General features: G+C 39.6%; 1 protein-coding gene across 12 annotated transcripts in view; it reads right to left on the bottom strand.

The window, feature by feature from the left end:
* The window catches only part of SMAD1 (SMAD family member 1), a 77573-nt gene that overhangs the window by 42863 nt on the left and 21289 nt on the right, over positions 1 to 13421 (bottom strand). For 11 of the 12 annotated variants that reach the window (XM_019926537.3, XM_033857325.2, XM_073805527.1 and 8 more), the window contains one exon: positions 3613 to 4190. In XM_019926537.3, coding sequence (XP_019782096.1) covers positions 3613 to 4012 — 400 coding nt within the window. In that variant the 5' untranslated portion in view covers positions 4013 to 4190. Of the gene's footprint in view, positions 1 to 3612; positions 4191 to 9528; positions 9626 to 13421 lie in introns of those variants that run through there. The other variant, XM_019926534.1, reaches the window with a different exon arrangement.

Genomic DNA, 13421 nt, shown 5'->3' on the forward strand with positions numbered 1-13421 from the left:
ATTAGCATCTCTTTTCAATAAGAGACTTCATCTTGTCAGCTGGACGTGACCTGCCTGGATACCTTAAACCAGTGGTTCTCACACTTTAGCCTGAATCAGAATCACCTGGAGAGTTTGTCCAAACAGATTGCTGGCTCCATCCCCAGAGTTTGATTCAGTAGGTCTGTGGAAGGATCTAATAATATTCGTTTCTACCAAGTTCCCAGGTGATGCTGATGCTGCTAGTCTGAGGACCACACACTTTGAAAACCACTGCTCTAAATCTAGAGACTCCCTCCCCATTTCTGCGGAAGTTTTCCCTAGAGATCCCAAAAGGGGCCTTAGCAGAAAATAACAAGTTTGGGAGACCTATCTTATGCCTAAACTGTTAAACTGCTCTTTGAAATACTTTATCTGAGGTAAAATAGTTACAGAGTTCAGAGTAATTCAGTGTTGAGCTGCAGTGTCCGCAGCTTAGACTTCCAGACCCCTTTTTTCCTATTTCACGGAAACAACAACCAGGTGTGCTCCATGCTGCATTATAGAGGGAAAATGCCTACTTAACTCTGGGATTGTGAGGGGCTGAGGCCCCACTGCACTTTGATTTAGAGGGGCTTCTCCCCATGAGGTGCAGGGGCTGCTTCATGGTGGTCTCTGGAAGAAGTCCAGTTTCTCATTCCCACCATATTTTCACTTCACAATATAAAAAATATAAGGAAAATCCTGATATGTTCAAATTCAACAGATATTGGCCTCACGGTTTTTGAGAACTGGTCTGTGCACGGCTCACCAGATTCCTGGCTAAAGGGGAGGATGGAATGATACTTGTGGAATCTCAGAATGCCCTGTTTTAGCTGGTTTCCCACCTCCTCCCTATCAAGTAAATTATTAAGAGCAACAAAATCACCTCAGCGTTAACTTTTAAAAAATCCTTTCCATCTATGTCAGATAGTAACGGCAATGAAATGGACACGAAAGGGAAGATGATGGCTGGAGGACATAAACAAATTGAAAGCTCATCTCTAAACAAACAAACAAAAAGACCATACAGAGAAACTAAAAGAAGTATTTTCATTTAACAGCAAAAATGTATTTAACCATGCTCACTACTAAATGAAGAGATGTTAATAATAAACATGGTCCTTGCCATCATGGAGCCTGATTTACTATCCTGCAAGGAAGACTAACAGTGGCAAATGTAAGTGTGAAGAACATCAGGAAGAAATTCAAATTGCTACTATGGAAAACACAGACAGGCATGCGGGGGGAGGGGGCGGGGGGGAGGGGGGTAAGGGGGGCGGGGGGAGGAGGTATCAACAAAGGCTTCTCAGCAAAGTCGGCCTCCATTAAGCTTAGGCCTGAAGGATAAAGAAGAGTGAACTAGGCAAAGAGGGAGGAGAAACGAGGTACAGAGGAAGAGTGCACTGAGTGTCCCCATATGACTCAAGCACAAGAAGCATGGAAGGTGGGAAAAGAAGCTGGCGAGGTGGGTGAAGACCAGAACACAGAGCTGTGTGTAAGAGCAATGGGAAGCAGGAAGATTACATGGCCACAGCGCGCATCTTCAAAGAACACTCTCTGTAGTGCGGTGGTCCCCAGCTGCCGCAGCGTAAGATGAAATGGAGCAGAGTGGAGGAAGGGGTGGCGGGAGAAAATGTATCCACAGTGTTTTCTCAATACTGAACCTTGGCTGTCTGACACACAGGTTACTTAATTTATAGGGACCTCAGTTTTACCATTTGTGAAGTGGGATTAGAATCTTCCCCGTGTACCTCTTAAAGTTACTATGGGGATCTAAAAACCAAGTACCTAAGCAATCCTGTTTGTACATATTACACACTAAAATTTACATCACAGTGGGTGTGACAAGCAGTAAAGAATGTCTAGATTAGAACAAGGAGAATTCTGCAAGATCGCTGGAAAAAAGCAAGTACAGTCCTAGCCATGAACAACTGTAACAAGATGTAACTTTTAAAAGGATACAATAAAACCCAAACAGTTACCTAGAAATAAATCTAAGAAAAGATGTGCAAGAACTTTATGGAAGAAACTTAAAATACCTAAATAGGGCTTCCCTGGTGGCACAGTGGTTGAGAGTCCGCCTGCTGATGCAGGGGACACGGGTTCGTGCCCCATTCCGGGAAGATCCCACATGCCGCGGAGTGGCTGGGCCCGTGAGCCATGGCCACTGAGCCTGCGTGTCTGGAGCCTGTGCTCCGCAGCGGGAGAGGCCACAACAGTCAGAGGCCCGCGTACCGCAAAAAAAAAAAAAAAAAAAACCTAAATAAATTTAGAAAAATACTGCGCTCAAGAAGAGAACTATGTCAATCCTTCCCCAAATGAAATCAATGAAATTCCAATAAAATCTCCAGAGGATTTTTCACAGGCCTTGACAAGGTAATCCTAAAGTGTGTAATATAGAAATCACACATCAATGATGTTGAATGAATATAGCAAATTGTAGAAGGATACTCCAATATCATTATATAATACCTTTAAATATACAAAATTGACAGTACATACTGGCAAGGATTCAAACACATACAGAATTGCTGTATAAAAGCACGCATGGGAATGATGAACTTCAAACTTAACCATCAAATTCAGGACAGTAGTTACTGAAGGCAACTGGGTGGTGGATACAAAGATGTTTATTATATTATTCCCTAGTCCTTAAACTCTTCTTCAATATTCCGTAAGAAACCAGAATGCCTTTTATTTGAGAGCCATGTTATTACAGGATCTAGCTTAGTAGTTCCCAAACACCAATCCAACAGCTCCCATCAGCCCCACCTGGAGTACCTGTTAAAAACACGGATTACCAGGCTAGGCCAGAATCAGAATTTCCGGGGGGGGAGCCACGTGACTCTAATGCACAGCCTCATTTGGGAACCCTTGGTAACCAACAGCTATTAATAACTAATCCATCAACAAAATTGGTTCCAATCTGACAATGAGATACTTAGGGTCTTGAGATTGCCTGATCACTTTCCAATTGATGCAACTGTCTAGAATGTGGACTCTAATTTGAGGGCAAAACCAAGTATATTTTGAAGTATATCCTTTACTGTGCTTCTCCCCCTGCCCACCGGCCAAGGTCATATATGTAAAAACTAAGAAATATCTTATAAAGTAATAGTATCAAATGATTCCACAGCAGAACATAATTCCTTCATATCCTCTACAGGGAATATGCCATAGTGAAATTCCACTGGAGATGATAAAAATTGCTATTTTTAAGGATAAAGTTGCCAAGTCACTGGCAACTGCCCTCAAGTAGGTAGACAGTAATGCCATGCTTCTTTCCTTTCCTGTCCCTCACAATAAAATCATAGCTAAATTTGCCTAGAGAAATGCACAGAGCCAAAGGGAAACATAAAGAATAAATTTAGAAAGAAAACAATTTATTACAAGTTAGAGGTATTAGTACCGGGATAACAGTTTTCACAGCCCCGCTCCTAAGAAATAAGATTAACTAGAGACTATGCTGTTAGAACGTATGACATATTCAAGGGCGGACAAATGTAACTTTTCCCCTAATATTTGAAAATTACAACTAAAAACATGGAAAGGAATGATTTTGAGAAACAATACAAATCTGCTAGACGCATCAACATAAAAGGGCTCACTTACCAGGGCTTTCTACTCGCTTATAGTGGTAGGGATTGATGCACACCTCCTTCTGCTTGGAACCAAAAGGAAACTCACAGCATTCCAGTGGTTTTAGTTCATGGTGGCTCTGAAGGTCGGGCCAGCGCCACACACGGCAGTAAATGACGTGAGGCAGCCCCTTCCGGTGGGAAACTTGCAGCCTGCCGTCCAGGGAGCGGGGAATGGTGACACAGTTACTGGGCTGCCCCGGACAGCTCAAGGCCTTTTCCAGTTCCTCCATGGCACCTTTCTTTTTCTTCAGTTTTTTCACCAAAGCGTCAACAGCTTTCTCTGCCCATTTTTCTTCTTCATCACCCTGTTTCCACCCAAGCAGTCTCTTCACAGCTGGACTTGTGAAGGAAAACAAACTTGTCACGTTCATGATGGCACCACGTACACTCCTTGTGGATGGAGAAAGAAAGATGTCCCCAAATGTGAAAGGAGAGCAGAAGAGGTTTCACTTTATTTACATAGGATTCTCCTTAGCTTCTTCGTGCTGAGGTCCTGAAAAGTAGAAATCACCATTCCTAGTGTTTTCAAAAGTAACCCAAAGTCAGCACCTAGAAAAGAAAAAAGATGTTTAAAATCATCTCTAGCACAAAATCACAATTTATTAAACAATTACCACGGGCCAGATACTATTCTAAGCACTTTTATGTATTACAGTATGCTATGGGCTGAATTATGTCCCCCCCTAAAACTCACGTTGAAGCCCTCACTCCCAGTGTGACTGTATTTGGAGATGGGGCCTCTAAGGAAGTAATTAACATTAAATGAGGTCATGAGGATGGGACCCGGATCTAATTGGACTGGTGGCCTTATAAGAAGAAGGGAGAGATTTCTCTCTCCCTCCCTACGGTGGCCTTATAAGAAGAAGGGAGAGATTTCTCTCTCCCTCCCTACATGTGCACCCACTGAGGAAAGGCCTTCTTCATAGAGAGAAGGCAGCTGTCTGCAAGCCTGGAAGAGAGCCCTCACCAGAAACCAAACTGGCTGGAGCCTTCATCTTGGACTTCCTAGCCTCCAGAACTGTGAGAAATACATTTCTACTGTTTAAGCCACTCGGTCAGTGGTATTTTGTTATGGCAGCCCAAGCAGACTAACACAGTATTTAATCCTTTAAATAATTCTTTCAACTAGGTAGTACCATCATTGCCATTTTACAGATGAATAAACTGAGATGCAGCTTTAAAAAGGAGTATGTTACTGTTTACATGAGTTCTGAGATAGAAGCAACAGACCCCTTAGTGCAAAAAAAGTTCAAGTTCTCAACACATATTGTGATGTTTTATATTTAGATTCATTTATAGGCTCTAAGATATATATTTCAAAATACACCTCAATCAACAAAAACTGAAAGCACAAGGAAAAAATAAAAATGCAATAGTCTTAACATCTATTTTGGGCTGTTCCTCAAGTATGTCTTACGCTTAAAAAAAGGTAGTTATATTTACACTATGTAAATGTAGCAACATTTTAGGGTATTTATTCAATAAACAAGCCTATGCCTATGGGCTATCAGGCAAGTAAGGTAGGAAATTTACCCCCTACTTTTTCAAATTTGCTTTTTATTTACATGAAAGGAATGAAGCACGTGAACACATACTGTACCAAATACTTTTGTCAAGTTGTCTCATTTAAACTTTCTAGTTACTCTTCACCAGATAAAAACACAAACGGTGAAAAAGATTAAAGATGATAACTTTGTACCAAGTCTGGCTAAGATTCAGTAGCAGGTATCAAACCAACCTCCTCCCCAAAGTAACTATAAAAGCTGAATAAAATACAAATGAACAAATCAGGGGGAAAACCCCCCAAGTTTTTAAATGTATCAAAGAGCAACCAAAGTACGCAGGACATGAGGGGCCAAGATGCTGGAGAGATGTGGAAAGCAATGAAATAATAAGCTGAACACTCTTCATTGTTTTTCTTCTCAAGGCGTTTAGTTGCCAATGCCTGTGCTGTGAGTAGCCAAGCAGAAAGAGGCTAAAGAACCAAACAGAGATTTCAGTAGTCTCACAGTGCTGAGGAGACGAAAAAAAAAGAAAAAAGAAAAATGGAGTTGAGGGCCTGGTAAACACACCAGACTTTCAGTTGAGACCCCTGAAGAGGTATGCCCTAGTGTGCAAGGGTAAAACTGAAATGGACCAGTGTTTACAAACACTGAAACACAGCCTAGAATCATCTTAATAGAATCATCTTAATACTAGACTGGAACAAGATGATGGAAAAAGAGGAGAGAAAAACTGTGAGAGAGGAAATATTTGTAGATACTGGCCAAAGATTTTCCAAAAGTGACAACAGATGTCTAGCCACAGATTCATGAAGGCCTACAAATCCAAAGAAGGAGAGACGGAAAGGTATCCACAAGTTTTAATGTGTCATATCACAGTATAATTGCTGAAACCCTACCACAAAAGTCTTTAAAAAGACACAATATTTTCAAAATGAGTACAATAAGGCTGACAGCTGACATTTCAACAGAAACAATGGAAACCAGATGACAGTGAAATGACATCTTTAGCCTACTTAGTGGAGAAAAATCATTCAAAATGACTGTGAAATAAATATGCTCTCCAACAAACAAAATCTGAGAGAACTGGCTTCCAGCAGGAATTTTCAGGCACAAGGGAAAAGCAAGGAACTGCAGGAAAGAACGAAGAGCTCCAAAAGGGTACTGACTTTACAGAACAATTATAGGAATGTCTTGTGGTGTTTAGAATACAGAATTAAAAGGCATAACAAATAAAGCAGAAGGGGTAAATGAAGTCAGATTTCTAAGGTCCTTGTCTACCCAGGTTGTGGTAAAGCATTAAAGTATTGTTGATATGTTATGAATTCATGTCATAATAAAGCAACAACTGAAAGAATTTAAAAACCATAAAAAGGTAATAGAGGAGTTAAAAATATGGAATTATTTTTTAAAATATGTTTAATCCAAAATAACTTAAGAAAAAGGAAAAAAGAGCACATAATAGATGGGAAAAATAGAAAACAGTAAGATTCACAGTTAATCCTCAAAGTCTCAAGAATTACTTAAATATCAAGAGACTAAATCTGCCAAGCAAAAGACTGGGGTAGGGGTGGAGACACCACTTAACTATACTGTACTTACAAGAGACACATATCGTCGAATATAAAGACAGAGACTGGCCAAAAGAAAAAAAAATATGGAAAGAAATATACTATTCATATTCTAACCAAAAAAGCTCACACAGCTATCGTATCAGGCAAAAGAAGCTGTAAAGTAAGAAGCATCACCAAGGATAAAAGAGGGACATTTCATAATGTTAAAAGAGTTGATCCACCACAAATACATCACAATCCCAATTTTTTATCCAAGTAATCACAGTTTTAAAACACATAAAGCAGAAACTGACAGAATTAAAATGACTAACAATCTTAGTGGGAGATTAACACAGTAAATGACTAAACAAGTAAACAGAAATCAACAGATATAGAAGATTAACATGTTTAAAAACTTGACTCAATTCGTGTATGCACCCAACAACTATAACATATATACTACTTTCAAAAACACATGGAATGCTTACCCAAACTGACCATATAATGAGCCATTAAGCAAATCTCAACACATATCAAAGGAATAAAACCATACAGAATATGTCCTTTGATCACAGTATAACTAAGAATAAATGCCAAAAGTGTTGTTATTGAAAATAATGACACTTTTAAATAATGCATGGGTCAAAAAAGAAACTACAGGAGAAATTAGAAACTATTTTAAACTGAATGATTATAAAAATATGACACATCAAAACTTGTAAGATGTAGCTCAATCCATGCTTAGCAGGAAATGGGTTGTCTTAAATGCATATATTAGAAAAGAAAAAAACCTGAAAACTAATTTTCTATGTATCTATCAAAAGAAAAAAAAAGGAACAGCAAATTAAACCTAAAGACAGTAAAAGGAAATGAGAGCAAAAATTAAATATATATATACAAGAGAGAAAACCTATAAAATCAAAGTTGGCTCTTTGAAAATACGAATAAAATCAGATATTCCTCTAAAAAAACCTATAAATCAATAAAAGAGAAGGCACAAATTACCAATAACAGGAATAAAAGGGGGAAATCATTACTGATACTCAGAACTCAAAGGGATAATAATTATGAACAGCTATCATAGCAAACTGTGCATGTCTATAGCTACTTTGTGGTATAGACATACAGCTGTGCATGTCTATAGCTACTTCTTCACTAGAGGAAAATGACTCGGGAATTCTATCTTACTGTCTTCCTAGCTTTGGAACCTAGCCCTGTAGCTGGCACATATCAGAGTCTCAATAAATGTTTGATGAATGATTTAGCTCCCTGAAGGAATCAGAAGGCCAAGTGTGGAGCTTTACTTATTCAACAGGCTGTAGCGGGTCCGTTGTTTCCTTTTGTAAGGTAAAGAGTTTTACCAGTGCTTTGAAGCTGGCGTTATTTTTGTTGAACAGAAAAAGAGAAAATAAAACTATGCTACCATCAAAAGCCACACTTGGTCAGAGTGTACCTCCTGAAATGATCATTTACTTTTAACTAAAGGTTAATTGTGCCAAAGAACAAGAAAGACAACTTCTTTTCCTTGTCCTCTAGCAACAATTTATAAAAGGAATACATTTCTTCTTATTTTGTATGTCCTTTTCTTCAACTCCAAAAACTGCTTTTTTATATTTTGGTCAATGGTTTTCAAATAGAGGGGGTGAGTTTATATCAAAATCACCTGGGGCGGGCTTCCCTGGTGGCGCAGTGGTTGAGAATCTGCCTGCTAATGCAGGGGACACGGGTTCGAGCCCTGGTCTGGGAGGATCCCACATGCCGCGGAGCAACTAGGTCCGTGAGCCACAACTACTGAGCCTGCGCGTCTGGAGCCTGTGCTCCGCAACAAGAGAGGCCACCATAGTGAGAGGCCCGCGCGCCGCGATGAAGAGTGGCCCCCGCTTGCCACAACTAGAGAAAGCCCTCGCACAGAAACGAAGCCCCAACACAGCCAAAAATAAATAAATTAATTAATAAACTCCTACCCCCAACATCTTCTTTAAAAAAAAAAAAAAAAATCACCTGGGGCTGTTTCAAACTCTAGCACTGATGGGTTTGTTATAGAAGGTAAGTATGTGGGGAGTTGGGGAGATTAAGGACCACCATTGCAGACCTTTGCTTTAACTGCTCAAAGTGACATTCATTCAGCAAAGCTGCACTGAGTGCCTGCTAAGTACCTACGGTATCCACAGAGGATGGAAGCAAAGATGTCTCCATCCTGAAGAGCCAGTGTGTAAACAGTGAACTCTCTTGAAGCAAACTGGTTCCCCTGCATGCCAAGCTAAAGGACTGCACTGCGGAGTCTTGGGTCAAGTGCAGACCTCAGCAGGAAGGAATGCCAGGACTGTAGCAAGGTGAACCCTGAGTGCAGGAATAGAAGAGGCGGCCCATGTACCATGCATTTGCCCACCCTGAACCAACAATAACACTGTGTGCAAAAGCTATACGACAGGTATAAACGATAACGAATAAAAGCAGAAAAGGAGAGAGCAGTTAATTCCAGGGATTTCAGGAAGTTTTCCCAAAGAAGAACTATCAGACAAGCATTAAAGGATGAGTAGAATTTTGCAAAACAACAGAGCTAATATTCTGAGTGATCGTTACTTGATAGACACTGTTCCAAGCACTTTATATCTACTAACTAGTTTAATCTTTGTGACAAACCCTCTTTAGTGAACACTCTTATTTTCCTCATTTTACAGGTAAGGAAAGTGAAATATACAATAGAAAAGTTAAATAACTTGTCCGAGGTTTCATGCGCACAGTTGTAAGTGGTGGGGCCAGACTGAACCTATGTTGTCTGGCTCTAGAGCCTCAACTTTTAAACCACTTTTGTAAATTACTCATTCTCACCAACATCAGAGAAATGCTAGGGTTCACGGTTGCTGTAGACGATACAAGGCTGATAAAGGCAGGGCAAGACTGTGAAGGGCCTGTCACACATCTTTTCCTGTGGACAAATGGAAGGCTTTAAATCAGGGCATCAGTGTGATTAGATTTATGTTTTAGACAGCTAAGGTGATATCCTCAATACAAAAGGCTTCTCCGCACAGGGAACAAAAAATGAAAAAAAAACCCTATGTTCTCCAAACACCACAGGGCCAGTTGGGGGGTCTGATGCCACTAAAAACTTTAAAGTGACAAGATCACAAACTCTTGCATATAAATGTGCATATGAAACAAAATACAGGCTGATGACTGATTTTTGCCTACTAGAGTTAAGCATTTTTTTATATTCAAGTCAAACAAGTAACCTACCTCCCATCAGGAACTCAAACGTGTCCATGACACTATGGCCTTGGCAAGGCAACTCATTCTTTTTCTGCCCCTTTTGGTACTTCCTGCTTTAGTTTATGTCAAAAGCTAAGTGGCGTTATCAGTTTAAAGTGCAAAATAAAAACATGAGTCAGCAAACAGAGATTTCCTTCCCTCTTCTCCAAATACAAACATTTCAAAATGACAGAGAAGCAAAAGCATTCATCTGGTAAAGAACCCCCTTGAAGCCTTAAAAAATAGGGAGATTTTTGTTCCGGCAACTTCACTTCTAGAAATTTACTCTAAGGAAACACTCTGCACTGGAAAGGTAAAAAAGTTTTTGCATAATGATTTTCATTAGAGCATTCTTTATTATAAGGAAAAAAAAAGTATCTAAAAGTTGGAAAATAAGTAAGATGTAGTATAATCCACTCAACGGGATATTATGTAACCCTTAAAAAATTATGTTCATAAAAATAACTGGGAAAACACCTTAAGCAGAATGTAAAATGGTATATACAGCATGAACAACTATGTAAATATACCAAAATAACGGTATACATAACATGAACAACTATGTAAATATACCAAAGCATGTAACGGTGGCTGGGTCTGGAAGGGTAATAATCTCTCTCTCTCTCCCCTACTTGTTAAAACTTTTCAAACATTCTTTAATAAAAAACTGTTATTTTGAAAATTTTTAAAAGCCTCTATACACAAATATTTGCAAATTACACACAAAAAAACAAAACCTCAATTCATTAACTCAAGACACATACAAAGTCTACTTATAAATCAGGTTGCATTTACAGTGTGACCCGATTTGGGAAGTAATAAAAATGCAGTTTAGGGCTTCCCTGGTGGCGCAGTGGTTGAGAGTCCGCCTGCCGATGCAGGGGACGCGGGTTCGTGCCCCGGTCCGGGAAGATCCCACATGCCGCGGAGCGGCTGGGCCCGTGAGCCGTGGCCGCTGAGCCTGCGCGTCCGGAGCCTGTGCTCCGCAGCGGGAGAGGCCACAACAGTGAGATGCCCGCGTACCAAAAAACAAAACAAAACAAAATGCAGTTTAAAACAGGGTTCTAAAGTCAGGCCCTTTCCCTATGGAGTCTCGCCCACGGGAAGGATTTCTATTAGCAATGCCGGAACCAAATGAGAAGAATACTTATAATGCTCCTTTCAACATGGCTCTTGAATTCTGCAGCTTATGTGGTATTCCTTAATGTTAAAAGGAAAAAAGGAAGAAGTTGTAAAATACCTTTAACTGCTGTGAGACTCGCTCTATACTGAAATAAAACCTCATTAGCCAATTGCACAACGGCATTTTCTTCATCTTCATCTAGCAAAGAAACATGTAATTATCCAACTCTGTGAATATCAACAAAATACACTCTCTGCCATGCCTCAGATCCCAGATTCCCACTGAAAGTTTTAAAAGGAAATTATTCTAATTTGTATCTGAAGCACAATAAAAAGGCGGGAGGGGGGAGTTGCCAAGTGCTACAAACCAAGTACCTTTAACAGAAGGAGGAGGAGAGGAGACAGACAATGGCCAGTCGCCCTCTACAGCTTCAGACCAGTGCTGTTACAGTTCCTGCACTGGCACGCAATTCAGTGAACTAGACAAAACGACTGATTCCTTTAAATACTGAGGGAATAATGAAATGATTCAATAAAATCAGCATGAAATACAGGCTCCAAAAAAGTGACTGGGGGGAAAAACATCAAAGACTCCCTGCTAGTACCTTAAAAAAAAAGGAGATAAATGGTCTACCATCAATGAAGCAAGCAACTCTCCCCCACCCCCGACTTCTTGTTCTTTGGTTCATTACTGTCTTAACTCTAATGGTAAAACATCAAGGCATAAAGATCAAAAGAATCAAGGAACTAAACGCAGGGGTATTGATTAACTTCGCTTTGGAACTGTGTAACTGTTGGATGTGTTACTTAAGAAAAACGAAAACTTTACAAAAATTATCTTTCTGTAAAAAAATGCCTGATCCATTTTGCGGGGGAAACAAGTATTTCCAAGTGACTAAATAAACTGTAGGCATATTTCCTGACTTATACCACTAGCTCTTCTTAAACAGATGATCTTGTGAAGAAACAGAAAAAGTAAGACTAGCTCCTAAAGAAGAGCTACTGTGCGGCTTTAGACAAATCACAAGCAAACTATATGATTTCTGTAGTTCGGTAGTTGTATCTAAATTATTTCACCAAATACCTCACCAGAATGCCATGGAGGTGTAAAGTACATCAGAGGTGTGTTGTATAAAGTGACTGGCGGCAATATTAATTAGTTCTGTGGAAAGGTATGTGTCATCTAGCCTAACATCCGATTTCAGATAGGATTCAAGGCCTGATGAGAACTCTTGCCTCCCCCGAGATGCTTAGCTAAATTAAAACATCAAAAAGAGTCAGAAAGTTAACATACCAGGGGAAACAGGGGAAAAAACGAGTTAAAATTTGCTACACAAGTATAATACCATCACAATGAAAATAAAAACGGAGATGGGTTTTCTCCAGCTATTTCAGTCTCAGAAAATATCCCAAAGTAACGATGGTCTGTGATTCTGTGACATCGTTTCAACAAATAACCTGTTCAAATGTTTCTATTCCCCGGTTACTGCGATTAGGAACTCATCTGGCTTTGGGATACTTGTCTTGAAGGAGAAAACAGGTGAAGTCCCTCTGCATTTCCTTTTCCTGTTTTAAACTAGCAGTTAGTCCTGGACCTTCCCTCAACATTTCTCAATTTAAAACGGGTCAAATGTAGCTAAATAAAGCTCATCACTAACCAAAATAAAGGGGAAAAAAAAAATCCTAGAACAAGAAGAAAGTGAGGATGAATAAAACCTCTCTCCATTTCTTTTACAGACTTGAAAGCGCTTTTTAAACTACCTACTTCTTTGCTGAGAAGTTGGGCTAACAGGAACTCTACTCTGATTGAATCCTCAGAAAAAGAAAATATATTTAAACCAAGTCCCTACACAAGAAAGCGATACGAAGATCCACTGGCGGGTAGGGACAGATTGGGAGTCTGGGATTGACGTACAGACTGCAGTGTTTAAAATGGATAACCTACAAGGACCTAACTGTATTGCAGAGGGAACTGTGCTCAATATTCTGTAATAATCTAAATGGGAAAGGAATTTGAAAAAGAATAAAAAAATTAGAAAACATTTTTTAAATAATACTTTTTACAAAAAAAAAAAAGATCCACTGGCAATCGCAGAATTCTGCTGGTCTTACAGCAAAGTCCTGCCGTCACAAACATTCAGAAGGCAGACTTCACTGTCCTGAGCCTCTTACTATAAAGCCTTGTTTCGGTTACTTCCAAACATTTCCCAACTTTCCAAATGTCAGTTTGATGACACAGAATAGCTAGTTTGCCTCTTTTTCATTAAAAAATTGTTTTCAAGGTTAATTTTCCAAGTCTGGAGAAACTAGGGGGTGAAGGTGGAAGAGTGGACCAGCTCTTGAAAGCTATTTTT

Source organism: Tursiops truncatus, chromosome 5 (genome assembly GCF_011762595.2).
Source record: "Tursiops truncatus isolate mTurTru1 chromosome 5, mTurTru1.mat.Y, whole genome shotgun sequence".
NCBI lineage: Eukaryota > Metazoa > Chordata > Mammalia > Artiodactyla > Delphinidae > Tursiops > Tursiops truncatus.